At 38.7% G+C, this 27,619-nt stretch overlaps 1 protein-coding gene across 5 annotated transcripts in view; it reads left to right on the forward strand.

Annotated features, from left to right (window-relative positions):
* Positions 1-22,910, forward strand: part of cadpsa (Ca2+-dependent activator protein for secretion a) — a 94,999-nt gene extending 72,089 nt beyond the window's left edge. For 4 of the 5 annotated variants that reach the window (XM_015030515.1, XM_015030518.1, XM_015030517.1 and 1 more), the window contains 3 exons: positions 569-676; positions 17,785-17,889; positions 18,335-19,224. In XM_015030515.1, the coding sequence (XP_014886001.1) occupies positions 569-676; positions 17,785-17,889; positions 18,335-18,508 (387 nt within the window). In that variant the 3' untranslated portion in view covers positions 18,509-19,224. Of the gene's footprint in view, positions 1-568; positions 677-17,784; positions 17,890-18,334; positions 19,225-22,647 lie in introns of those variants that run through there. The other variant, XM_015030516.1, reaches the window with a different exon arrangement.
* Positions 22,911-27,619: the final 4,709 nt, after the last annotated feature.

The raw sequence follows: 27,619 nt of genomic DNA on the forward strand, positions 1-27,619 counted from the left end.
CAGGCCTCTCTCATCTTTTTAAGTGGGAGAACTTGCACAATTGGTGACTGACTAAATACTTATTTTCCCCACTGTACCTGGTTAATTAAAAAGATTTGTACTCAAATGAGTTCCCTGAAAAATCAGCTTCATGCCAACCTGTTGTCATTCTGTCTTCTCAGCCTCTGTAGAGTAATTTTGTTTTACTGCAACACTGAGACCGAGCGGGACCAGCATAGAAACAAGTCTATTTTTGCTGCAATGATATCGTCAGGAAATTTTCACAGCTTTTTCGGTGTAATGATGATAGCATGCATTAAAACCTCCAGATTATTTTGTTAAAAATGTTCACTCAACTAATTGGCTAGGATTTCTGTTTTATCTGTTTTTTTTAATAGCATTTTAATTAAACCACCTTTGAAAGTATGAGGTACATATCCATTTCCCTAAGGATAAATTAATTAGATCCAAAAAAAAGGAGTGTTAATCAAATATCGGATGTGTGTTTATTTTAAAAAAGGAAAAGAACATCGAGCTTTAAGTGCATCTTCATCTCCATCTGTGTTTGTCTTTATTTGCTGTCTTGCAGAAGCCAGGGATGGATGTCGCAGACTGCTATGTCACCTTTGTTCGTCATTCCCAGGACATGCTGCGCGAGAAGGTCAACGAGGAGATTTACGTCGAGAGACTTTTTGACGTACGTAAGCAGCAACGCCTGCTTTCTGTACAAATCCACACCCACACTTTACTCAGCAACCGAGTTATGAATGATAGAAATATCGAAATACTTTTGTGAAGCTTTTTTTATAAGCTCTTATATTAAAACAAGCACATTTTGGTTGAATTTTTCTCTTTACTTTCACTCAAACTTGACCATTTCTTAAATGAAAGTTACAGTGCAGGCAATTTTCAGCAAGAAACATAGTGTAGAAGTGGCTCATTACAGGTCAAATGTTAGCAACTGGGTAAAACTGGGTTGTAAAACTTTACAACATTCCTACTGAAAAGGGCCAGCAGCTCTAAATGTCCTTTTAAGTCGACTGAATATGTAAAGTTGTTCACCTTAATAAATGGGTGACATGTATCAAACAGTGGGTCTGTGGCAGCTGCCTTCAGGGGGAGTTTAAAAAAAAACGGAAACTGTAACTACTGGCCATGACAGCCAAACATCTGAAATCACGCAGTACTTCGGTGTATTGACTGCAAGAAATAATGTTTCATCAAAATGTTCATGTTGGAACATGTGAACCTTACCTCAGCAGCTTTATGTAGAGAACCGTGCACAAAACATAATTCAGCTTTAGTTAGTGTGTGCTAACGTTGAAACTAGTTCCTGTGAAGGCTGAGCTTCCCTGCAGCTCTTCTCAAACTGTATGTTCATCGGCCTGCCTCTTTCCATGTGTGCCGCTGTGTTGAATTTAGGCCTTAGGTTTGTGCCTCTCTCATTTTGTCTCAGTCCCTGTTTGTGTGACTGTTGTTGATGGAGAGGTGTCTGACACTTGACCGCTGTCTTGCCATGTAGCCTTTTTTCCCCCTCACCTAGGAGACTGCTGCTGAAATTTGTGTTCGCTTTAGTTTCTTTGTTGTCATTCCAGATCAGTTCTTCCCTCAGCACCAAAGAGGCGTGTGAAGGTGTCAGCAACTGCTCTCTGCGGCCCTGTTGTGCTTTTTTACAATCCATTCTTTTTTCAGATGTTTTTCTTTTTCTTCCCTTTTTCCTTTTGTCTGGTTCAACATGGCAGGAACAATATGAGATTAGCATTTAAGTCAAGTCATGTGGGCTTTTATAAGCCTGTTAAATGACTGCTAAAAGCATTTTTGGTTTCATCGCTCTGTACAAAGTTGAATTAAATTGAATCTAATTTAATGGAAACTAATTGCCAGAACAACATATATATAATCTTCCGTAGTGATGTTATATCTACATATTACATGACAGTCAAGTTGTTCACTAAAATATCAATATTAAAATAAGTCTTTACTTTTAAATGTCATCACACTTTTTTTTATTCAACATTTTAACGTCTTCAACCGTATTCAAAATATTTAATGTTTGTCAAATTATGACTAAAATTCACTAAGATTGGTCAGCTTTTAAATCCAGCAATGTAGTAAAACCAAGTTGGGATCAGAAAAGTCGACCGAGTCTTAATCTAAACATTTATGGAAGCAATATATAATATATCTGGTAAGGCTTTTACTATCACTATGATTATAATTATCATTTTCATTAGTAACTAAGTATTCATTCTTATATATTGAGTTACTGAATGTGTTTACTTGGAGAATTGCACCAAGTCTTGGTTCATTGTTAGGACACACTAAGAATCTGTGCCTTCCCAGTGGGGACATTGTGACAGCTTAGGATGCAGTAAAACTCTGTTTCTGAACACCAACAATGTGTAATTTGCCGCTCAGGTTTTCCACATGGGAAAATGTCCAGTTGAAAATGGCTGTGGTCTAAATACTCCACTCCTTTACAGGATGTATTAGAGAGATATTCAGCTTATAAGAGAGAAATACAGAGTAAAAGACATGACTTCTTAATATCTCTCCATCTCAAATGTGGATAAGTTGCAACAAATGAGCATTAACATCTACCATCACATGACATCACTTTCAGCAGTTTTCTGTCTGTTTGGGTGTCTTTAAAATAGGGTCAACATGGTCTCCCACTAATCCTTGGGAACTCATTCCCTCCCTCTGTATTTTTTTTTTTTTACTAACCAAATGAACACCTACCTCCTGAGCTGTCGTTGCCCAAAGGTTTAAAAAAACAACAACATGCTTAGAAAACAGTTTTTGCTCAACATTTTACAATCTATTCTGACTTTTCAAGACTGGATCTGTTTTTACCCAGCAGAATACCCATCTTGTCACCGACTGACAAGATTAAAGTTTTTAAAGCCGTAGTGCAGAATAAGAGGGTGCCGTACAAAAGAGATTATATTTCTAATCACATCAAGACAGTAAGTCCTCAAACAGCCGTTTACTTCACTCATTCCTACTAAGTCGGACTTGTTTTCTGTGTGTCGTCACACTCGGCTCTGGAAAACTGGAAAGAATATATTAACTTGAGCGTTCATGTTTCCATAAAACTAAAAGTTCAAGAATCGAGCTCAGACACTGAAGATCAGCGATGCTGGCAACGCGTTGCTCTAATATGACTACTGTTACTATTTCCAAACCAGTAATCAAATTAAAGTTACTTAAACAAGTCACTGTACATTTCTATTTTTGTCATCTTTCTTTGTAAACTGATATTTTTTCAGTCTTCTTGCGTCGTGTTAAGTGGCGTCACAAATCACATCATCAGCATAACTCACATCTATTGGGGATAATTTTGCTGGATGTCGGCGCAGAGATACTAAACGCTCTCATTGACCATAACAGGTTGTTACTGTGTAGTCCGTTCTGTGGTGAACTGCAGACGCAAGCAGTGCAGATTAGGGCCAACCCCCGATTTGCACACCACGTTTACACTGCATCACACCTCCATTCTGTAAAATTTGTACAAAGCATTTAGTACCACACACAACAACAGAGGGAGGAAAGAGATCATGCTTTTAGCTGGACATGCCATCACTGTTTTGAGTTTGTATCAGCTAAAGATGATGGTATTAATGTTTGCTGAACATTCTGTGCTGGTGACAAAGTCCTACCTAACTTCAGAAACACTGTCAAATTTGAAAATAAAACAAAAACATTTTGAGTCGCAGCAGGCAAACAGAGAAAGTTAAACCAGGTACTGCGAGGAAGAGAGCTGCGACTAACGGCGGACGCTCCCGGCATTTTGTATTTGTAAAAAACAATACAAAAAAGAAATGTGGTCTTTACTTAATTTTTCATCAAAATACCTTTTCCTTAGGAAACATTTTTTAAGATAAACTTGAGATGTCAGACGAAATATTGTTAATCCACCTCCAATAAAGTGAGTATTTATAAGACTCACTTTATTGGTGGGAATGGGGGCTGGATTATAAGACTTTAGGTAAATTAAATTAACTCTAACCATGTCTTGCTGCCATTGTCTGTACTGTGTGCCACTTTATTTAGGCTTTTGTCATGCACTTAGTGTCAGCCACAGTAAGGTCATTGTTTTAAAAGAGTCTATTAGTGCCAATTTATGTGTCAGTGCTCCCATCAGGCTGACGGGTGTGCGGTGTAAGACTGAATCTTTTCAAAGCAGCATGTGTGGGGATGCAGGCAGATTGGCCTTAAATATTCTTTCAGAGATTCCAGAGTGAAGGAGGGGCACATCGGAGGAGATTTTTTTAAACAGGTTTTTGGGGAAGTGTGTGTGTCTGATTGTGTGTTATTTGTGTTATTTGGAGTAGGTGTGCATGTGAGTGTGTGTACTTGTATATACCACGTGTAGGGGACCACTTTCACAACATTTACCAACAACAGGAGGTCATTTGTGTAAAGTGAGGACTTTTTCCCAGTCCTCACTTTATCTTGCAGTTCTGCTGTGCTCCACTAGTTAGATTTAGAGGTAAGCTATGAATTAAGCTTTGATGGGGTTAGAAATAGACTGGTAATGGTTAGGGCTGAGGAAAATATTTGGGTGGTTAGTCATAAATGCAGACACTAAAATGAGTGGAAGTCTGTATAGAAGTACAATGATGTGTGTGTGTGTGTGTGTGTGTGTGTGTGTGTGTGCGTGTGCGTGGACGTGTTTTGAAAGTGATAGGAAGAGAGAGAGATGTCCAAGGATGACTCATCCTTTCATCGGCAGCTTAGAAATGTGTTAATCCAATCATTCCACTATATATTTTGCAGTTTTGTGAGATTGCTCTGAAAACAGGTGTGTGAGGCACAATGATTAAACCCTAAATGCGCCTCTGAAATCCCCTTAGCTGCTATGAAGTTGTTTTCTTTGTGATCTATCATATCCCAAGGTCTTTTTTTTTTTTTTTGTGAAATTTTGTCTCTGAACTGAACAGCTTTCATCCACTGATTAACAAAAAGAGAGGACAAATACACTGGTCACATTTTAAAATGATACTTTGCACTCTTGTGTCCTAAGGTAGGAGTCAGTGATGTTTTTCAAAGGCTTTTGAAGTTGAAACCTGCTTAACTTCACATGTCGAATCTGTGAGAGCACGCTAGCTTGATTTTGTCAGAAATAAAAATACTTTGCAACAATACCGCGTTATCAGTGACGGAGGATGGAGCTCATTCAGCAGCAGAGCAGGAAGTAGGGATTTGTCCTGGAACTGGTGGGTTGCTGGTCCGAAACTGCTGTAGTCAGTCTGCCTACAGCTGTGGCTACAATGTAGCTCATCGCCATCAGCGTGTGAAAGAATTGGTGAATAACTGAATGTGGTGTGAAGCACATTGGAGTCTTCGGACTTGATAAAGTGCTAAACAATTTGTGTGACATTCTAGATGTCTTAATATTGAATCAGATACCCGAAACATGTACAGTTTGCAACCTTTATTTGTTTTACTGCAGTTTTTCATTGTAGAGAAAAAGAATGTTAGTCAGGTTTTGGAAGAAGTTTGATTTCTTTCTTATAGTAATTTCTTTCTTTGACCTAATTATCAGTGCTGTGGTTTTTTGGCTACTATTTAAAGGTTTATGATAATGATGACTTGCAATAATTCTCTAAAGATGTGTGTCTATAACTCATTTACATGTGTCAAAAGCATAGGCAAAAAATAGATTTTGTTTTTGTCTGCTGCACCCTCACTTGCTCTCAAAACGGTCGCCAGAGAGGCTCAGATTAAAGCAGATGTACTTAAATTGATGGGGGTGGTGGGGTGGGGCGGAATTTAGCATTGCACAGACTGGGGATTGCTGATTAAAAAAAAAAAAAAAAAAGCTCTGCATTTAGTCTGAGCCAAATCCAGCCTCACACTGATACACCACAGCTGTAAAACTGATACCCCTCCCTCCTCCACCCCTCGCAATCATCTCAGTGTGCAAGCCAAGCAGGTAGGGTAAATGCAGAGGGGAAAAAAAAGCAAGTTAAGAATGAGGAATACACAGATGAGGCTGTTGGCCAGTAAATCTTTGAGCCACCTTGTCCCTCCCCCTCCTCTCCCCTTTGCCTCCCGCCCCCTGGAGTTGCAGATACTGGGATTACATCAGTCAATTATACACTTAATCTGTCTTTGCCCAGAGAGGATTAGGAGTGCGGCTCATTGATTGATTTGAAGTATTTCCGTTGACCTTGGATGGTTATCAGACTCACAAGTGTGGCAAAATTGCACTTGTGCGTTAAATCACTTTCGGTTGCTGATGCTCCCGCTTGTCTCGCTGTGTTCGCCGACTCGATGCGTGCCACGGAGCAGAAGGGGTCAGATCAAGTTTCAGACGGGACAATTAAAGGTTGTCGTTTCTGCCGCTGCTCTGGTTGTGCCGGGGTCGGGGTGGGGGGGTTGATAATTACTGGGTGGTGTGGCACAGAATGCCAGCAGACAGTCGACTGCCGTCACTTGGCTGTCCGGGGACGCTTCACCGCTTCACTGTCTTCTGAACTGCCAGCTCCCAGCAAAGAGAACAATTTTATAAAACTGATGTCACATCACTTGACTTCACTCGTATTTGTAAATACAGAACACATCATTGGACACCCTTATCTCAGCGATAAGGCAAAGTTGCACTTAAAGTTGTTTTAAAAGTCCATTAAAATTGTCAACTTTGAATTAAAAGTGTCATTATTTACCGAATGACACTTCATGACAACAGTCATAAACATTCATAAAGACTCCTTCATTTCCATAGCATGTTATGTATGTCGTGTTTATGACAGTGTCATGTCAGTCTTATGCACACCCCAAATAAAGTGTCACCACAGAATTATAATTCTTAAATCTGAAAAGCTATATATTTCTTTTTATCTAATTTTGTTTATGATGAACCCAAAAAGCACATATGTTGTTTCCTGTACTTTATTTAACTTTCTCACAGGGAGCCATTCTTTCCACTGGCTCCCTGTAGCTCAGAGAATAGACTTTAAAATACTGTTTATTAGTTTATAAATCACTGAACGCCTTAGCACCAAAGTACATCAATTATCTGTTGTTGTTGTATCAACCTTCTAGACCTCTTTAGGTCTTCTGGTTCTAGTCTACTCTTCATCCTCAGAATAAACAACTTGCTCCGAAGTTTCAGCATATCCACTCGTCTGATGGCTTCAACCGTTTTTTCATGGAGAAGCAAAATTCAGTTTTCATGCTCCTTTTATCTGCAACAAACTTCCAGAAATGTTTGTTGCTTTAAATGAAGGCTAAGAACTCATTTGCTTATAACTGCCTTTGACTAATAATAGGTGGAACATCATGAGTTTTAATCTGGATTATAACTTTTTATAACTTCTCTTTATTTGCTTCTGCGATGTGTGGTTCTCTGTTTATTGTGTTATGTTTTTGACTTTAATTGACATGTTGAAAAAGTGAAAAAGTGTCCTGTAAATACCACAGAGGCTTTTATATGTATCATCTCCCTCATCTCCTCTCCTGGGGTTTAGCCAATCATCTGCAAGAAAAATGAATGACGCTCCAGGATTGGCTGCTTTGCTAACGCCAGCTAGTAGAATGTAATATTTCACCTTTTCCAGCTGCATTAACTTTCCCATGAATAATATGGAGTTAAATTTTACGTGAAACTCTTTGAATGAGTGAATCCACAAATACTGAACAACTGGATATGGAAACAAAATGATCTCCATTTCAGTATCTGTGTATAGCTTAAGATTTAACCATTTAGCTTTACGAAATGCAGCAATGAATCAAAGTGTTCTTAAATTTTAGACCTGAACAGAATGACTTTTTTTGTTTTGTTTTTCGCACCTGTGATTAATTAATTGTCTCCTATTAAAATTATCACTGTAACGAGATTACATCACCAAACAGCAGAAAAAAATGTGTAATAGGCTGAGTTTACAACAACAAAGAAAACATATCCAGCTGTTAGACTGTATGTGGCTATTCAAAACAATCACAAAAGGTTTCACTTCCATTTAATGAAGTCTCTAAGCAGCTTAGTGTGTTTTGTAATTACTGAGAGAATGCATTTTGTTTTCTGCCGTCGTTTTTCTTTAGGGGAGGGGGGTGCAGCTAAATCCTCCGCTAGTATTCCCAGATCTGCGCTGCTGCGAGGAAGCGGCTAAGAACACTAAAACCTTGATCACCCCGAGAGGAGGAAAATACAAGTTTAATGGCAACTTATCCTTTGTCGCGCTCCCACTCGTTTATTGATGCGGGCAGGCGGGATGAATTGATCGAAGACACACATGTCATCTCTTCGGTCTCTATCACCCTTTCACAGTTCCCCTCCATTCCTCTTCCCTCTGCCTTATTAAAAAGGGTGGTACGGTGGCATTTGTTTGATTAACTTGTCTGACAAAAGTGACAGCTGCTCATGGGTGTATGTGGATGAGTGGCCCAGCGCCGCTCCTTCTTTGTACATCTGTCAGAGCCGGAGCAGGGCGAGTGGGGTGAAAAGAGACAAATTGGACCCAAAAAGAAGGCCATTCACCTTCCCCAGACCCCCCTCAGTCACTACACCCCTCTATCCCATTCAGGTTCTCGGCGGGGCCCTCAAGTGCTTGCTGGCTTATTCCATTTTCACTCCCCCTATAGAGTTCCCTGAGCCCACAAGTGTTTTAGCCTTCTTTTTTCTTTCCTCAATCCACCCCTAAGCGGCTTTTTGTAAGTAGAATGGCTCACTTTTCTCAGGGCCTGAAGCTGGCAGCTTTTTTTCCCTTTTATTGTCAACCACAGAGCTTTTCTGTAGCTCATTGTATATTTACTCAATGACTGGTTGCTGACCGTAATTCCAACTGTTTAGTTCCTCACAACATGGCCCCTCAACCCAACCACCCATTGCCCCGATATACAGCCATTCATTCTTCAAGGCACCGTGTTTTTATAAAGTTGCTCTTTATTGAGTCTCACTTGCCCGTTGAACTGACACTTGCAGGTAGAGTTCTGAAAGAGACCCAGATTGCCAGCCTGAAATGAAACTCGGATCTGAGATAAACATTTACTTTTCTCCTATGATGCCGTTGCTGAGGTGGCCGGCCATCCTTTTTCCCCTCAGCGCTCCTCCAGCCAGCTGCATGGACGCGATGCCCACAAAGCCCATTTTGTTGCCATTTAACTGTGCTCAAACAGCAATAAATTATCAGTTTTGATTGTGCTTTTGATATAAAGGGCAAGAGCTGACAAAGAACTTTGAGTACACTGAGTCCAACGCTAATATTTTTATCACTCTTCAGCCAAGGAAGGTAAATATTTTAAGTAGGTAATGAAAAAGCCCAAATTCTTATACCTATAATGTCCTACAGGAGTATGTGTAAAAGTATTTTACAACTTTACATGTTAAAATAAGAGCCAAATGAGTCGTTTGTGCACAAGGTTCCTTTCCTCGTGTTCAACCGATGGTGCCATGATAAACTCCATGAAGGTTTGCATTTGATTCTGTTGCAGATGTCAGAGGGGGACTAGAGTTTTGATTTCTTTCTCCCACTGAGGATGATGCAAGACATAAAGCAAACATGGACTAGGACATACAGCGGACATACAGTATAATATCAATAACAACTGCAGGATTTTTTTTGCTAATGAACTGAAAGGACTTAATGAAGAAGATGACGTGAAGAAGGGCGGCTTCCCAAAGAAAATCAGAGAACTGATAATTTATTTCTTTTGAAGTCTGTATGCCAGTGGAGGGATCAAAGAAGCAAATGATTTTATACTTCCCAGACAATGTGTGGTCGTGCTGCTCTTGTGATTGAAAAGAGATTTTGGATTGGGTTTTCAATGTGCATTGTAGAAGAGACAGGCCATGGCTAAGCATTTTTTTCTGTGCCGCACTTTTGATTGAAAATGTTGAAAATACGTTATGATAATGAGAAATCATAATATAAAAAAAAAACACTCAAACATAAAATTTATTTTTCTAAACAAATCCATCCATGAGCAGTAGTCTAAAACAGATAGCATTTTGACCTTAGCGGATTTTGGACTAGCCGTTTAATGTGTCAACGTTACTTATGGTGTAGAATAAGAATATCGCCCAGTGCCCAATCCAGAGTCCTTTTCGACTTCTACACAGAGTTCTTTTCTCTGCAGGTCAAGCTTGGTTCTGCTGAACAGACCTGGAGAGACTAGAGCCTGTTGGTGTTGTTAAGGTCAGAGGGGGCCTGGCTGATGGCTTGTAGCTCATTGTAAAAAGCTACGGTAGATGTACATCATCAACGAACTCTTACTGGTGAGAAGGTACCTCGGACTAGAAAGCAATAGAGCAATTTAGCCTGTAAGGCAGCATGGGTAGCGTTACACAACGTCTTTGTCCATATTTAAGGAGCCTCCTCCCTCACTAACCTTAATAACTATTATTTTTTTTCTTTTATCTGTGTGTGACTCTACATGGGGTTGTGTGTGTACACTGGTGTTAGCATGTGTGTAGTGAAAGTGCCAAAGAAAAAAACAGTGTTGCTTTGTGGGACTCAGCAGCCTTTCCCTCTCCTTCACAAGGAAGCCTGTCACTTGGCATTAGCATTGCCGCACCAGCAATCATCATTCCATGCCTCCTGCTAATTGCAGACACAGCTGGGTCTCAGCAGGACATGCGCTCTCTCTCTCTCTCTCTCTCTCTCTCTCTCTCTCTCTCTCTCTCTCTCTCTCTCTCTCTCTCTCTTCCTCTTTGCTGTACTCTCTCATAGAGGCTGAAACACAAACACACCCGAAACATATTCTGCTTTAGTTTATCAATGACGAAACACACACTGACTCACCCGGAAAAAGAACTTGATGGTAACTTGCTAACTTCAAAACATTTGACATTGGTGCAGTTAAATTAATAGAAACAAACAGAAATAGTCACCCTTTTTTAGACTCTGTTTATAGATACATCTCTACATTAAAATTTATTTATTAAAATCTACAGAATAACTGGTCTTTAAAAAGAATACGATATGGCTACGTTGGTGAAACAATGTCGATATGCACAGTATACATTTGTCGATCATTTTGAAGTGCAGAGCTTGGAAATCGAGCATCATAGTGACTATTATAGTGTCGTAATGCACTTCTATCTGTACTCTGTTGAATATTGTCAGTTTATGAGGTCATTATGTATAATCTTGCGTTATTTATTGACATATTGATCTATCTATTGTGTGTTTTAACGTCCCCATGACATCACATCATTTCCTTCCTGAAACTCCTCTTCCTACTGCTGGGATCAAAGTGAGTTAAGTCAGTGCAGTTATACCAGCCTCCTGCTGGTTCTGTCCTCCTTGGCTGGAGGCATAAAATATTTGAATTCAGCTTGGCATGCTGCTACTTGACTATTTAGGCTGATGTTTGCAGTGTAGCCAATCGAGGAGCAACATTCATTTACATTGGTGCTGATTGGATGTACACCGAAGAGCAGAAATAAGGAAGACTGTAGACGTTAGCTTCTGTGGTGGTGCTAAGATGGCTTCCACCATGCACAATAACACATATTACAGTATGTCTGGTGTTTGAATTTTTAAAGGGGGGTATTATGCTAAATCGACTCGGAGTGTTGCTTTGACTCATTCATTGATGTTTGAGAAATCTTTGCTCATACAATGTGCAGCCTACCCACCCATGCTCCCACCCCCTTTGAGCACCCCTTTTCCCACATCTCCCCCACACAGTTCCATCAGACTAGTGGCAGCAGCAATTGACAAACACCTGGTGGAGCTGTGTGTCTGCTGAGCTCCAAAGAATGGTAGAAAACGGGATCAATGGACAGCATTGAACCGTGCTGAAGGGGAAGTGTTGGAAAAATGTCAAATAAAGCTACAATGCAAAGTCAAACTTCCTTTGTCTTTGATATCTACATCTTTTTCATAGCAACTGAAGGTAACATAATCACTTTCCTGTGCTATAAAATGGCTCTATGTTCCTTTTACATTGATCACATTGGCCCAGCTGCATTTCCAAGTATCCACACTCTGATTTGGGGTTAACATCTTTTCTTAGGGGCACATCAACAGGTCAGGAGTGAACCCATAACTATTTGATTTCAAGACATTGTGTCTTCAGGTACTTTAAATTATTTATGCTGTTTGTATTTAAACAGAAGCGTACATAATTAGCTAATTTTGGCCAAATAAAGACGTAATCTTGCATGTTCAGCTCCAGTGTACTTAATTAAAACTTCCCCTTCCACTGTTCCCTTTATAAGAATAGTGCATTGGCCCTAATTTACACCTAATAATGTTTGCTCATTTTAGAGCTACTCTTTTATCTTTTAAAGAACTGTGCACTCCATAGATTCAGTGATTTTTTTTTTCTTTTTTTTTTTACTCAGGAAAGTTTCAGATGAGGTCCTAAAATAACTAAACACATAAACAGACACACATGATTAGCAGAGGCAGAAAGAGGTAGAGTCCCAGGTTGGTTGTAATCCCTCTGTGCTCCCTGCAGTGAGGCCCCTCCTTACCTCTAACATTCCTGGCTTTCACAACACAAAAGCTCCATAGTAGCCCCACAAAGGAGAGCCTCTGACCAAACAAATCACTCGCCTTTTATGAGATTCTGTAAGTGTGTGTGCATGTCTTTAAAGGCCATTTCATGGTCTGTTTTAACACATTTAAGAGTAATCTGTGTTAGAAGCGATTGCGGTGGATGGCAGAATGAAATGCCAGCCCTATTTAGTATTCATTTTTTTAGAAAAGGAAAGTAGGGATTTTTTTTTTTTTTTACACCTGTTAGTCTATTCATACTAGCTTTTAAACTAAATGAGGTCATTTTTGCGTTCAACAAGAGATTAAATGTTTGTTTCTTCTTGCGCGTCATCCATTTATATTTCTCAACATATATGGACAGTCATTATCAGTGGATTAGAATATTGTTTCAGTAATTCACTACGTGAAATGGATTACATAGATTAATCACCCTCAGGCTGATAATGTCGTAGCTTTTTTTCCTGTGTATTGCCAGGCTATTCTTTTTACAACCAATGAAGACTCATGTAAAATGAGAACATAGAAACGTGGGTTTATCGTTAGTACCTGCTTAATGGTTATCATTTTACTTTTAATCTGACAAATGAGCCTCGTGGAAATGCGTATTTTAATTAACTGAATATAATGATATAATTGGACATAGAGGATATAGTGTACAACCGAATCCATATCCTGCACAGTTGTGTTTCACTTAAGGGAGTTTCAGAAGCTGCCAGCATCCCTCTGTTTCTAACCAGCGCTCTGCTTTTAAGAGAAAAAATATTGGTGTCTCTGTATCTGTATTTCTTAATGATAGTTTTATTTGCTTTCTTTTTGCAACTGCCCATTTCTGCTGTCTACAGAAACATTGAAACATTTCTAGATGTTTGTTCATTACAATGAACTGGGAATAAGTAAATAAATCCATTGGTGTGCACGACCAGTAGCATTTAGTATTGTGTAGAAAATGTATTCATCTGTTGCTTTTCATCTGCGTAAATGCTACAAGTCTGAGGTACAGAGTGATCTGGAGCTGGTTTTCATCCAGGATGTCTGCATTCATCTTTCTGCCGCTGCAAATCATCCCAGTAGCATGATGCTGCCACCACCGTTCTCAACTATAGAGATGGTTCTTGGTCACCTCCCTAAGGCTCTTCCCTGCCAGTCACTCAGTTCTGATGGCCAGTCACCTCTGGGAAGAGTCTTGCTGATTTCTAACTTCTTCCATTGACCAACGATGTAGACCACTGAGCTCTGGATTCTCACCCTGTGACTCAGAACAGTCCTGTCTGAAAGGTCTACAGACCATCAATCCTTTGACTTCATGCTTGGTGTCTGACAGTGCTGTCAACCGTGGGAGCTCATATAGTGAGGCGTGTGCTTTTCCAAGCGAAGTCCAAGCAACTGAATTTACCACAAGTGGACGACATTTAAGCTATAGAAATTTCTCAAGGATGATTAGCAACGTCTCAATTTTGAGCTTCTTGGCGAAGGCTGTGAATGTTACAATTCCATGATTTTCTTTTTTTTTTTAAATAAAGTTGCAAACATCAAAATACATTTTCCACAACAACATTTAGGGTATCTGTGCAAAACAATTTTGAGGAGCGAAATTAATTTAAAACAATTTGAAATAAGGCTGTAAGATAAAGTGAAAATGTTCCGGATGCCCAGTATTTTAACTCAAGATGCCACTGCTTACGCTGCAAACTATATTTACCCCTGACTGAAGCCATCAGCAGAGTACTTGAAAACACACTTGGAGCACTAACGTGTGTGTGCCCACCAAACACATGGGCACATTGGATCTCTGATTAACTTTGGTTGTCATATTGATCTAATAATCTGCAGACTTCCTGTTAGGACTGACATCAGACCATCAAAAAGAGAGTTAGAGGGATGTGAGGAGGAAGATGGAGAGGTGTATCTTTTTTTTTTTTTTTTTTTTTGCATCATGCTCACTACCCCCCTTCGTCAAGACTAAAGTGCTGTGTGAAGATTTGGGTGTGAAAACAAGTGAGGTTTCGGTGTGTGGCTGCATCTTGGGGTTTCAGTAAGGAGCTATGAGCTGGTGTCAGATGGGGGCAGGAGGTCGTTCTCCCAGCTCTCACTCTAAGGGGGATGGACTAGCAGATGTAAATTTGTCTATGTGACAGTGTGTGTGTGTGTGTGTGTGTGTGTGTGTGTGTGTGTGTGTGTGTGTGCGTGCTCTGTCATTTCTCACCTTGTAAGGCCCATTTATGATGCTAATAGTACATTGTGAGGACCAACTGCTCCTTACGGAGTCGTCATAAAAAAGAAGTGCTGTTTTTGGGTTAGGGGTTATGTTTAGGACTAAGGTGTGAATTGAACTTAGGTTGGGTTTAGGGTTAGGCTATAGAAATGAATGGATGTCATTGCAAAGTCCTTGTGAAAATAGAAAGACATACTCCATGTGTGTGTGTGCATGCGTGTGTGTGTTGCAACGGCATGTATCTCGCCTGTGTATAGGTAGGGTTTCATCACAATGTTGTGAAGTGTCAAAACACACAAATGCACACACAGAGAACGCGGCTGAAGACGCATGGAAGCTTCCCTCAGATGGAGCTTGTTAGAATGTCACAGATTTGATCCCTGTCGGGTTATGGCATTATTTATTCAGAGCCATATTACGCTTGTTTTGGCTGACAGGAAGTGCTAGCCCCCTGCTGATCTTCATGAGGCCTATTTAATACATCAGATAATTTCTCTGCCCCCATGTTAATATCTTTATTTCTTAATGTCATCCTATTGTTCATATTATTTTTATTTATTGTATGTACATGTATACAAATGTATGTAGTTGCGGGTAGCTTGACTGTCTATTAAGGCTAAGTTAGGAAAGTCTAGCTTCCACATGTGAAGAAAGTTGGCTTTAGATTATCACGTAAAACAAACAATTTTATATATAAAAAAATATCAAATAATCTTTAGTGTGAAATGTAAAACAACCTGGGCCAATCCTTAAATCCATCAAACTATTACTGTTGCACGAACCAGCTAAACTGTGACAAAATCATAAATGAAGGTATGACATCATAGCAAATTAATCTAGAAATCAAATTCATCTCTGAAAGAATCATTCATGTGTTTCTGTGTCAGTTTTTTCTCTCTGTGTTGGCAGTTTTGGTTATGGAGACAAATTTATTGAACTTACTCCAATACCAAAATGTTAAATTATATCAAATGCAAGAAAAATGTTGATACACTTAAAAGGGACGGTACATCCGTCAGTGAAAGATCTAAGAGATACTTACGTATGTGTGTTTGTGTGTGAAAACGACATAATTCTACAAATGTGAAATATTTCTTCTGAAACCCACTCATTTGAGATGTGATTACTGCACTGATTAATTAGATTTTCTATACTTTCATTCTAAGAGAAGCTACTCATAGAAAAGGAAAAAAAAAACAATGTACATCTATGGCCAATGTCTAAGACATCTTCCATTCTGCAGACTGCAGATAGAACCGATTGAAAAGCGACGCATTAAATGTAATGTAACATTTTCTTGAGATTGTTTGGGAAAAAAGAGGCCCGCTTCCATGTAAAATACAAAACGCTGAAAACCACGAGCACAAAATGGCTGCAGATGGGAGCTGCGTGGCAAGGTGCAAAAATCTACAGAAAAAGCAGGGAAGGAGGAGTGGGTAACGGGAGGAGGGAGAGCAGCCAGTCAGTGGATCAGTCACTCCAGGCCTGGCCTCTCAGCAGGGGGTTGTGCTCCGGGCGCGATCACAGGCCTGCTGCCACGCTGAAGCCTTCACAGGCACACAGTGACAGATAGGAGGCTGCTGGCACCAGGTCACTTCACTGATTCACCCCAGCACTGCTTCATCATAGCAGTTCTCTCTTATGGTCCTTTAAGCAAGCCTGACCTCCGTGTAGGCATCACCAGTTCATTTGCAGGTATACAGTAAGATTCTAGCTATGGCTTGTGTGTGAATAAAAATGTTTCTGGCATGGAATCCTGAAGACCTGTGAAGTCTTGTGAAGACCAACTATGAGGGACTGTACTACCGCATCGCTTCAACTTTAGCCATTTGTTTTTCTCTTATTTTTTTGGCATGTATAGCAGTACTCACTCAGTGCTCCACTGTCTCTTTATTAGGACAAAGTCTTTGACACATGACTTGCCAGAAGAGTTGTCCCACTTAGGTTTTATTTTCCTGATACTGAGTCCCCAGCACAGCATGTCTTTAAAATCAATGACATTTTTATGTTTGAAAACTCGATGGCTTTTATAGAGCAGGAAAATAACACGGTACATTTATTCTAGACATTGTTTAAACCATGACTGTTTTAACACTGCAGTATCCTACTTTCAGAGGTGGGCAGAGTTCCCAAAAATTGTACACAAGTAAGAGTATCACTTCTTCAACAGAAATTTACTCAAGTAAAAGGGAAAAGTAACTGTCCAAGAAATGACTCAAGTAGGAGTAAAAAAGTATTTGGTGAAAAGGCGACGCAGGTACTGAGTAACTGATCAAATGATCAGACATTTAATATTTAAAAATTATCCAATAAATTGGACTAAAATATAAATTTAGTGGAAATTTGATACTTTAAAGATGAAAATGACAGTAATTCTTATAAGTAACAAAAAACATTATCATGTTTACTCTCTGTTTCAATATGACTTGTGTATTTAAGCTCATGACATATTGAGCTGAAAGTAGTTTGGTTTGGAAGTGGTTTGTGAACAAACCCCTCATAAAGACCTGTTGTCATAAATTTAGCTTTTTCCTTCAGACTTCAAAAATGTTATTTCATCTTCGCACTCCACAGGTTTCTTTTCCAGCAAACCAAGCAAATTTAAATGTTGCTCATAACTTGTTGACATTCTAAGTCTACACAGGATTTGTGTTTGGCATTTGATTGCCAAAAATCTTAACTGAGTCAAAGAAGGGATCTGGATTGATGATCAAAATTTATATTTTTGAGGATGCAGCAAGTCTAATTTGCAAGGCCCACCAATGAGTTTTATGATTACGTGTTTGGGACTGGATTAATGCCACCATGTTGGCACCAGGGTGTTGTTGAGGCATTTCACCATCCTCACTTTTACTCTACTAAAATGTAAGGACTTTGTCTCTGCTTGACATTGCTAAATATTCATTAAATTTCAAGAATGTTTAACCCTACAATATTAAACCAATCGCTTACTTACAGTAGTTAATAATAATGAACAGATGGAGCAGACCTTAGAACCATCTTCAGTGTTTGTGTTTAATCATGTCAGACTTACAGATACATCAATACTCCTTTGCCCGTCACGTTTTGTATCTTGTTGCCTACATCATGTGAAGATTCCATTCTGCACTCTGTTTTTCTGTGTCTTTGCTCCAGCAATGGTACACCAGCAGTATGAATCTTATTGGAACATGGCTGACTGACCGTATGGATCTGCAGCTGCATGTCTACCAACTGAAGATACTCATCAGGATTGTCAAAGTGAGAGCAGTGCACCGATGTCTGAATACATGCCAATTTTGTAAACTAATCTCATGATTATGTGAATATTCATGAGAATATTCAGGTATGAAACAGAAATAAAAGTATAAATTAATATTCACGTTTTTTTCTAAAGTTAAGCCTAACTTATCGTACAACCCCATAATAAAAACAACACTTTAAGCCGTTCTACAATTATGGGCCTACATAACACACCAAATGTCTCCTGCATCCGACTGCTGATAGAAACTTCCCAAATTTCACCCCCACACAACTCAGCTCTTTGATTGTGCAGCAGCCTGTCGACATTAATCACTAGCATTTTTTTTTTTGTAGAACTAAATCTTTTTTTTTTTTACTCAAAGTAAGAATGTCCTATTTGTGACAAAGGAAAAGTTTTAAAAAATTAATTTCCTCTGTCTTTACTGTCTGTTCTTTGTGACAGAAAAAGTACCGTGATTTCCGTCTCCAGGGAGTTCTGGACTCAACATTGAACTGTAAGATGTATGAGACCGTAAGAAATCGACTGACCTTAGAAGAAGCTACCGCTTCGGTGAGGGAAGGAGGGATGCAAGGCATTACAATGAGGGACAGCGATGAAGATGATAATGATAACTAGATCAAAGATCCGGTTGCTACCAGAATGTCAAAATGGTATGGAACATTCCAATAACCCCAAGTTGTCTTTTCTTGAGTTCAGAACAGATTATCCAGTCAGTCTGCTTTTTTTTTTTTTTTTTTTTTTTTTTTGTTACATGGTCAATTAATAAACATTTCTGTAAAAGTTATTACAAAATGAGAACGCTTTGTGGTGATCAAAAACTGTTATCAAAATATAAACAGTGCATCATCTCTCACAATGCTGGCCAACTTTTCATTGGTCTCTGAAACACAAACCAGCTGATGAAATATGAAGTCCTTTTCACCTGTTTTTGCTACTGAAACTTGAAAAACCCTAACTAGCAATCCACAAACAAGTGATTGGTGTCTTAAAAAAAAAAAAAAAAACAACTGATAATTGATATTCATCCCTGAAGTAAATGGCTCGGCAGTTATCATGGCACCTATTATCAGTAATGGAAAGCATGACAGAGTGCTAAAAAGGTTGATTTAGAGGTCGTAAAGACTCGTCGCTTTCACTGGTAACTTATCTGATTGACTCTCAGACCCGAATCTCTGCTATATTTGTTTCATTTGATGTGAACATTTGCCTTCTCAGATGAGGCCCCCAAACCATAGAAACCATCAGGACTAAGTGCAACAGCTTGTAAACAACAGTTACTTCACTCCAGAAAATGTTATATTGGTTAAAGTAACTGCAGAGGACACGCACACGCAAAAGAAACGAGTAACTTAGATGGTAGACCTTACCATAGGTCTCACACACACATTCAGATCCTTCCTAACTTTGAAAGCAACAAATATCGAAACATTATTAAGGGTTGTGGTTGGATTACTTGTCCAACTACTGATGAGTGTGAATAATCCGGAAAAATATTTGACAGTATTCGGCTCTGAGATGAAATTGACAAAAACACCCAGAGGTGAGAGAAAACTGTTCTCTTGCTGTTCTCATTTATGTTTATCAGACATCTGTCCCCTTAGCAGGATTTAGAAAAACGTCAACAAAATTAGCGATACCAAGTTTAAAAAAAGAATCTCTGGGACCCAGAACTCGTCTCCTTCCTTTTACTGTGCTTTTCTTTGACATTTATGTAAATTTTTGTGACATTGTCGTACAGCCAAAAACGTATATTGTGATCTTGACTTTTTAAGAACCAAACTTGAATATATCTGTACTTAAAGTTCTTTTCAGCCAAATTTCTTGAAATTTCCCAATCAAATTTACATACAGCAAATAAAAAAACACACATTGTTTTTCACTGTTTACAGCTAAATTGGACCAAACCTCTCTTGTTTTAGGTCGGTTAGAATTACAAAAAGTATTTGTATTTGCTAAATGCCAGAAAGCTCAGCAATAACATTTTTCAAATATTGTTTTGTAACTTTTTTTTAATTTAGAAGTTTAGTTATATCTGATCAAAATCAAAGAAATTTGTCTGGAATCTGTATGAATTGGGCCAAACCTTTTAGGACTCCTTCCCCAGTAATTTGAAAGAGTTCTGGTTCATTATGCCTGATAGAAAAAGCATAACTCTTCCAGGTTTGTAAGCCGTCTCACAAATTCTCCGCAGGACTGAGATTGGGTCTTTGTGACGGCCGCACCAAAACACTGTCTTTGTTGTCCTTACATCAGGTCTTTGGCTTTTCTTTTGGGATCAATCTGCACATTTTGGACCAAAAGACGTTCATCTCTGGGACACAGAACCCGCCTCCTTCCTGATCTGTATGATGGCTGGACATTCCCATCATGTCTACACTTACATGTAATTGTCTGAACAGATGAACACCTTCAAGCGTCTAGAAATTGTTCCCAAGGATGAACCAGACCGGTGCAGCTGCACAGTTTTCTTCTTGACATCTTGGCTGATTTCTTTTTACTTTCCTATCGGATCAAAGGTGAAAGCCGTGTGATTCAGGTGTGGTCTTAAAATACATCCACAAGTGTTCCTGTGGGAAACCCAAAAGGTTTGACCCAAGTCATGAAGCTTAAAAGACAAATATCAATGATACTGAGCTAACATATGTAAACTTCTAAGTTGCAAAAATCTCTCAAAAAATATCCTCATAAAGTTTAGGCATTTAGCAGATAAATATCATTTTGGTAATTCTAAAGACTCCCCACATACTTACAGTAGGGAAACATCAACCAGGCATTCTCAAGGCAGACTGAATGCCGACTCAAAGCGGATGTGTGCCGGACATGTCCGGTGTAGCACAGCAAATCTCAGTAAAGCGTTTTCACATTTAATCGTTTTGTATAGAACCCTGAACTGATGAGGTTGAGAGAGCGACCAGGACACCAAGCAGCTAGATTGTCATTACAGCGTGCTTTGGCTGCCCTGGTGGAGGAGAAACGGGGCTCAGTGCCCAACTAGATCATCAAACTTACTAGTATCCATTCGGATTGTGGGACTTGAAGGAATTTGGCAGGAAGAATATAAGCGGTCGGTAAGCTTGACTATGAAATCTCAACCGTCCGCAGTGTGTGCAGAACCCATGTGGTTCACAGGATACACAAAGTAGGCCAGAGTACCAGAGCCTCAACTATCCAAAAATAAAAAGGTATGGTCTGATTCAGCTTCAGTGAGAAAAAATTAGTTTTTTCTTTTTACTTTGGATGTAAATATTTAGTTTCAACTGTATTTGATAAAGTAAATTCTAGTTGCATCATAGAAAACTTTTCTGGTCTACTCTAAGCAAGGGGTTGGGATAGATAAAATGTTTTTCTTCTATTAAAAAATTATTTAGGTGATGATGTGAAACATGGAGCTGGTTGATGTTAGCCTGACTTTTATTTAATTACAAACTTCTGTAGTTAAAAGTTGGTGAAATCAATTCATTTGTTGAAGTTACAAAGTTTAGGTTATGGGAAATCAATCTGGAGCCTGCACAGATGAAATAAATTCAACTTCATAAAAACACACCCTTTTTTTAAGTCTGTTTGCATGAGACGTTAAATTGTATATTTGGTTCGGAAGTATTTGTTCCTTGTAGCTGTGAAATTAAAGTTAGAGAGAAAAATCCTGGAGGAGTTTTGTAATTGTATGTTTTTTCAGTCTTTCACAATTAGAAAACATCTCTTTCAAAAAGGCAGCATTATGTAAAATCTCCTCCTCTGACCTGCAGTTTCTAAACTTCGGCCTCACAGATATCTCCCCCACTCAGCTCCTTCAGACTAGCCAGCAGCAATTAGCAAACATCAGGTGGAGCTCCGCCTCTACTGACCTCATAAGAATTACTTCTCAGTGCATCACCGTTAAAAATATTATTAAAGGGTTAATAAATTAGCCTTGTTGCGATGACTTCCTAAGGGCTGAGTGTCAGAGCAGGACTGTCTTAAAGAGACAGAATCCCAGTTTTAAATTACGAAGTCTATTATCTTTGACGTCATATTTGATAAATATGCAGCAATTTACAACAACTGAAGATTCTTGATTGTGCTATAAAACGGCACTATGTGTCAGGAAAATACACAACAGCCTTTACATCATTAAGTATAAGTACAAATTGTATTCTTTGAGTGATGCTTTTAAAAAAGTTTACATTTAAAATTTGGTCCCAGTTACAAATAAAAGATACAGAACTTCAACTTCACAGTTGCAAAAGACAAATACTTTTGTGCCAAATATACCTTCATATAGATGCGGTGAAATACTAACTTAGGCCTGCAGGTTTTTTCATTTGTTCTTGTAAGAACATGTGACAACCTTTGCTTAAACCTGTGGCCAACACTTGGTTTGTTCCGGGCACAGATCCATGGTTTAGTAGCTTTTTCCTCAATTAGTATTCTAACTCTAAACCACTGCAAAACAGGCAGGAATATAATAAATCTCCCTATAAAGTTACAGATAACATTGATTAAAAATAAGCTGCCTTTCGTCAGAAATCGTTAAACCTTTGAGGTGATTGCATCTGTGTTCGGTTTCCCTCTTTCTCCTGTCTTTTTTTATTAAATGGATATGTTAGCAAGGTAATATGATTGGAATCTTGTTTTTATTACATTAATGTATTCAATTTTTTCACATTTATCATTTGAAAGCAAATGTCTTATTTCATATAAAATACCTTTTACATGATTGAAGTATTTCCCATTTCTGATGTACATTTTTGTACGTGCCCTTTGCTTCGTTCCAGGGTGTACGATGTGGCTTCCACACCTTGTATTGGATTATTGTAAGTGAAGTTTTGCTAGTAGTTTCCTCCTATCAGATGTTTTCTAACCATGTTCTTCTTGAGCTTTGTGTCATCCTGTGTAAAAGTACTGCATGTAGCTGGTGTCCACTCCTCAAAGTGCTTTTGCTTCATGTGTTGAAATCACTGGAAACCTGGGTTTTGCCTTCTCGAAGTGCCCATTATTTCCGAAAACATTTAAATAAAAGGTAAATAAAATGTGAAAATGGCTGTCAGCTCAATTATTTTACTTTTTTTGAAAGGTAAATAAGTGCATCGTCTATGACGGAGTATTAGGGCCACGCTAAGGAAACATAAGAAATAAAATTACGAGGATAAAGTTAGAATATCCATCTATCCATCCATTTTCGAGAGGCGGGGTTACACCCTGTACAGGCTGCCAGTCCATCGCAGATGTTAGAATATTATGAAAATAAATTTGTATGAAGTCATTTGAGAATAAACCCAGGTGTTTTGCGAAGCTGATCGGTTCCCATGGGAGATTAGAGGATTTCTCAATCATGCATGGAAGAATCAAAACAACAGTCCAGCTATGATTTTAATAAAGAAATAACATCATAACATAATATAAAGCTCAGAAAAAAGTCGATTTTTACATAAAACAACCCCTTTGAGAGGAGAAAACTTGCTAAGTGATTTGTGAAATATTTCTTTGTATTGGCTGCAAAAAAAATATAATACAAACTGTTCAACTACTCTATGTTCCAGATTTCAGAAGGAGTGGACACTGGAAGTGCACAGGAATTTTACCCTGTGAGACTGCAAAAAATACATATTTGTTAATCTGTGAGCATGATCTCCTTCCTTCATCCACAGCAGCGTTTTCTTAAAACGGACTCGGAGATTAATCCTGCGGATTAAAGCGTCACTCGTGTCACAGATCAAATCTTCAATGACTAAATTAAAATCCAGAAATCCAGAGATCTCAGTCTCAGAATTAAAATAATATAGAGACCCAGACAAAAGTCAAGAGGATTATGCATATTATAGTCTCAAAAGAAGGGCAGATATATCTTAATTATTTGTAGAATGGGGTACACAAATCCTTCTAAGAAGAAAGAAACAAGGTTTTAGATGAAGATGGATGAAATGAGTTCAGTATTATTGCCAGTGCCGTTTTATTTTCCTCCTTTTGTTCAGGGTTAGCTGTGAATGATACTGTCACTAATTTGGCTGTTTGCTTTAGATTGAACAGGTTTCATATTTGCATTAGACTAAATAAATAAATTGTGTAAAGCATCATTTCAAAAACAAGGCAATAAAAGCAAAGAAAAGGACCATAATGAGCAAGAGCAGTGATCATACAGTAATATGATGCTTTGGATGTTACAGTCTGTAACATCCATTACAATTTTTTTATCATAAATTTTACAATTATTTTCTTTTCTTTTTACAATGTACAGATGTCTTTACATTTTGTTTAGTATTGAAATACATTACAGATCCTCTAGAACACTATCGACCAAGGAGGAAAAAAAGCATCAGGATATGACCATTATAAAATATTAAATGAATAAAATATAAGATATTAAATGATTTAATCCAATGCACTTAGGGATGGATGATTTATTTATTTGTAAAAAATAAAAAATTAATTGAATGATCGCAACATTAGTAAAGACATAATGGTTGGTTTCTCTCTTAATTTGTTAATTATTGAATGACCATTTCAGACAAATGTCCTGGTGAAAAATGTACAACTCACTGGAAATAAAGGTGACTTGTAACCCCTAATTTACACTACAGCCACTTGGTTATTAGAAGACGAGTACATTTGGCTTGCTTGTTTTACCACTATATGTGCTGTGCAATGGCTGCTGGAAAAGGATAAGTTCTTTGTTGTTGACTTACCAGTTAAAAATCTCTCTCTGTGTCCTTGATGATTGTGCAGGAGGCTCCACTTCAGCTTCTGGGTCTGACTCTGAGTTAAAGATGTCCAGTTTACAATTGGGCATCTGTTTGCAGCCATTTTCATGTGGATAATGATGATGCACTGATGTGTAAATATGGAGTTGGAAGGGCATGGCCAGCAAAAGCTCATTTGTATAAAAGTGACAGAGTCGTAAACACTCAGCAGCTCAAAATAGACAGGACTGAGCAGGTGAAATCTCGTCTGAAAATGATTTTGTGCAAAAAAACAAAATGTCATGAACATGTTTGGTGTAGGCCATAGACCAATTCTAACTTTACAGCTGCAGTGTATAACTTTTATTTTATTTTATTTTTAAATCTGTTGTTAAAAATCTGTTTTTAAATTATCGTTATGTTATGACAGTATAATGAGACAAATGATCTGTGAAAAAAGTTGAGCTCCTCTTCCTTCTCCCAGTAGTAATTTTGGAATACCCCACTCAGTGAGAAAGAACCAATCAGAGCCAGGAGGAGGATCTTAGTGCTGTCAATCACTCTGGTGCTCTCTCCCTCCCCCTTTCTCTCTGCTAGTCTACAGCTGGTTCACCACAACATAGCCTGCCAAGGATGCTAAGTCTAGTTAGCTTAGTCACCGATGACAACGGATAAACAGTTTTCCTGGAGTAGTATGTTGTTTCTCCTGTATTAGCATTGATTCACTTAGACCAGAGGATACTTACTTATACCAACCCTGAATAGGAGTTGGAGGACATTATTAGCTTTATCTTCTTTTGCTCTTTCTATAAGTTTATTTTGTTTGTATTTCCTTTTAAATCCTGTGAAGCACTTTGTATTGCCTTGTTGCTGAAAATGTGCTATATAAATAAAATTATCTTTACCTTCACAGCACTAAACTCCTCCTCCTGGCTCTGATTGGTTGTTTCTGAGCAGGGCGGAGCATTTCTTCAGACAGCAGTAACAGCTCAGGGAGGAACTGGAGGAGATCAATCTTTTCACATTGTCTAAAATATTACACCATCATGACAGTTTTAACAAATATGTGAAAACATATTTTTGTTGTAAAGTAAAACAATAAAAAAGTATTTAAAAAATTTAACACTATACTGAAACAAAACAGTTTTTTTTCTGTGATGAGACATTAAATCCACAAGTATTACATTTCAAATGATAATCATTTATCACCATGCTACGTTCCAAATTTGGTCATGAAGCACGTTGACCTTGGTGTTTCTGATCAGTGTAGAATTTGAATTGGATTCTGTAGATACATCTGCTGGTTCTGGTTCATACTGGTACAAATGTAAATTATTTATTACAAAAAATAAATATAACAAATCATTGCTTCAGTGATAGTGGACAGTTAACTCCGGCTCCCAAAATCCCCCCAACCTCTATTTATTGTCATAAATGCTAAAAATAAGTTATTTAAGTTTAAGATCCGAGAAATGGATCCCTGGAATGTTTTATTGTAGTGTTTCACAAAATGATATTCATGCAACATCAACACTTTGAGATGTGATTTCAATTCTCCTTTAAAAACCCCAAAAATATATCAGAAACAGAACTTCATTTAAAGAGTTGCTGAGGTGTATTTGAGTAATATTCCACTGGTAATTCATCAACAGAAATAAAGACATCAGCTTTATTGACTGGGGGATGGAAAGTAATAAAGAAATGTCAAAGAACTATTTGATAGAGGAAGAAAAAAAAGAAACAAAACAAAACATGATCTTGAGCTTAACTGTCTCTGCAGAGGCCATGGATTCCTTCATATCCAATACAGGAGAAAAAAAAATAATAATCAACACACAGCTTCCAAAGCAGCATACCTATTTCACCATCCAATCTGCTCTGGGGGTGAGCTCGTTCTGAATGTCATTCATTTAATTTCCCCATGAATATCCAGACACGATTGGGCAGTTCTGTGCAAGAGACGACACCAGGGCGGATTAATGGGCCTGGAGATTTATATTGGCACGATCTGAGCTGCTTTGGCTTTTAAGCTTCAATCAAGCGCGGAAATGGGAAATGATAACGGTATGAAAATAAAAAAGAATCTCCAACTGACCATCACAGTGAGAGCTGGCCTTTAGTCTGAGGAGCTGGCAGACCGCCGCTGTGCTCTGCTGAATCCCGCCGTATGTTTTGCCCATCAAGACGTTTCTTTTATGATGCGGGCGCATAATAGCGGAAGGGGAAAAAAAAAATGAGGTCTGAAATCAGATAGCAGCACAGACAAGCAGGCCGGCGAAAATAAATTGTTTTGTGATTTGTATTTTATTCACAGTGTCCTTCAGGACGCCGACGTCAACAGAACAAAGCAGGAGTTAGGCCAGGCGGCGTGTGTGTGTGTGCATGTGTGTGTGCGTTTGTAATACCTTATGGGGACCTTTTTCCTGACATACTACGTTGTGGGGACCCACTGCTCAGGCTTCAGTCCCCACAAGGGGAAACTTTGCTTTGGGGTCAGGGGTAAGATTTAGGACTAAGGTGTGAATTGAGTTTTGGTTATGGTTAGGATAAGGTTTAGGCTGTAGAAATGAATGGAAGTCAATGGAAAGTCCCCACAAAGATAGCCACGCAGACATCTGTGTGTGTGTCTGCGTGTGTGTGCATTTGTTTGTTTGTAATACCTTGTGGGGACGATTTTCCTGACATATACTACGTTGTGGGGACCAATTGCTCAATTGCTCGTGGGGACCAGCCTCTGGTCCCCACGAGGGGAAACCCTGTTTTTGGGTCAGGAGTCAGATTTAGGGCTAAGGTATGAATTGAGTTTTGGTTAGGGTTAGGGTTAGGTGGTTAGGGTTAGGAAAAGGGTAAAGGTAAGGTTTAGGCAGTAGAAATGAATGGAAGTCAATGGAAAGTCCCCACAAAGATAGCCACGCAGACATCTGTGTGTGTGTCTGCGTGTGTGTGCATTTGTTTGTTTGTAATACCTTGTGGGGACGATTTTCCTGACATATACTACGTTGTGGGGACCAATTGCTCAATTGCTCGTGGGGACCAGCCTCTGGTCCCCACGAGGGGAAACCCTGTTTTT

Source organism: Poecilia latipinna, unplaced genomic scaffold, assembly GCF_001443285.1.
Source record: "Poecilia latipinna isolate Pla-1442-1.1 unplaced genomic scaffold, P_latipinna-1.0 Scaffold185, whole genome shotgun sequence".
NCBI classification, from domain to species: Eukaryota; Metazoa; Chordata; class Actinopteri; order Cyprinodontiformes; family Poeciliidae; genus Poecilia; species Poecilia latipinna.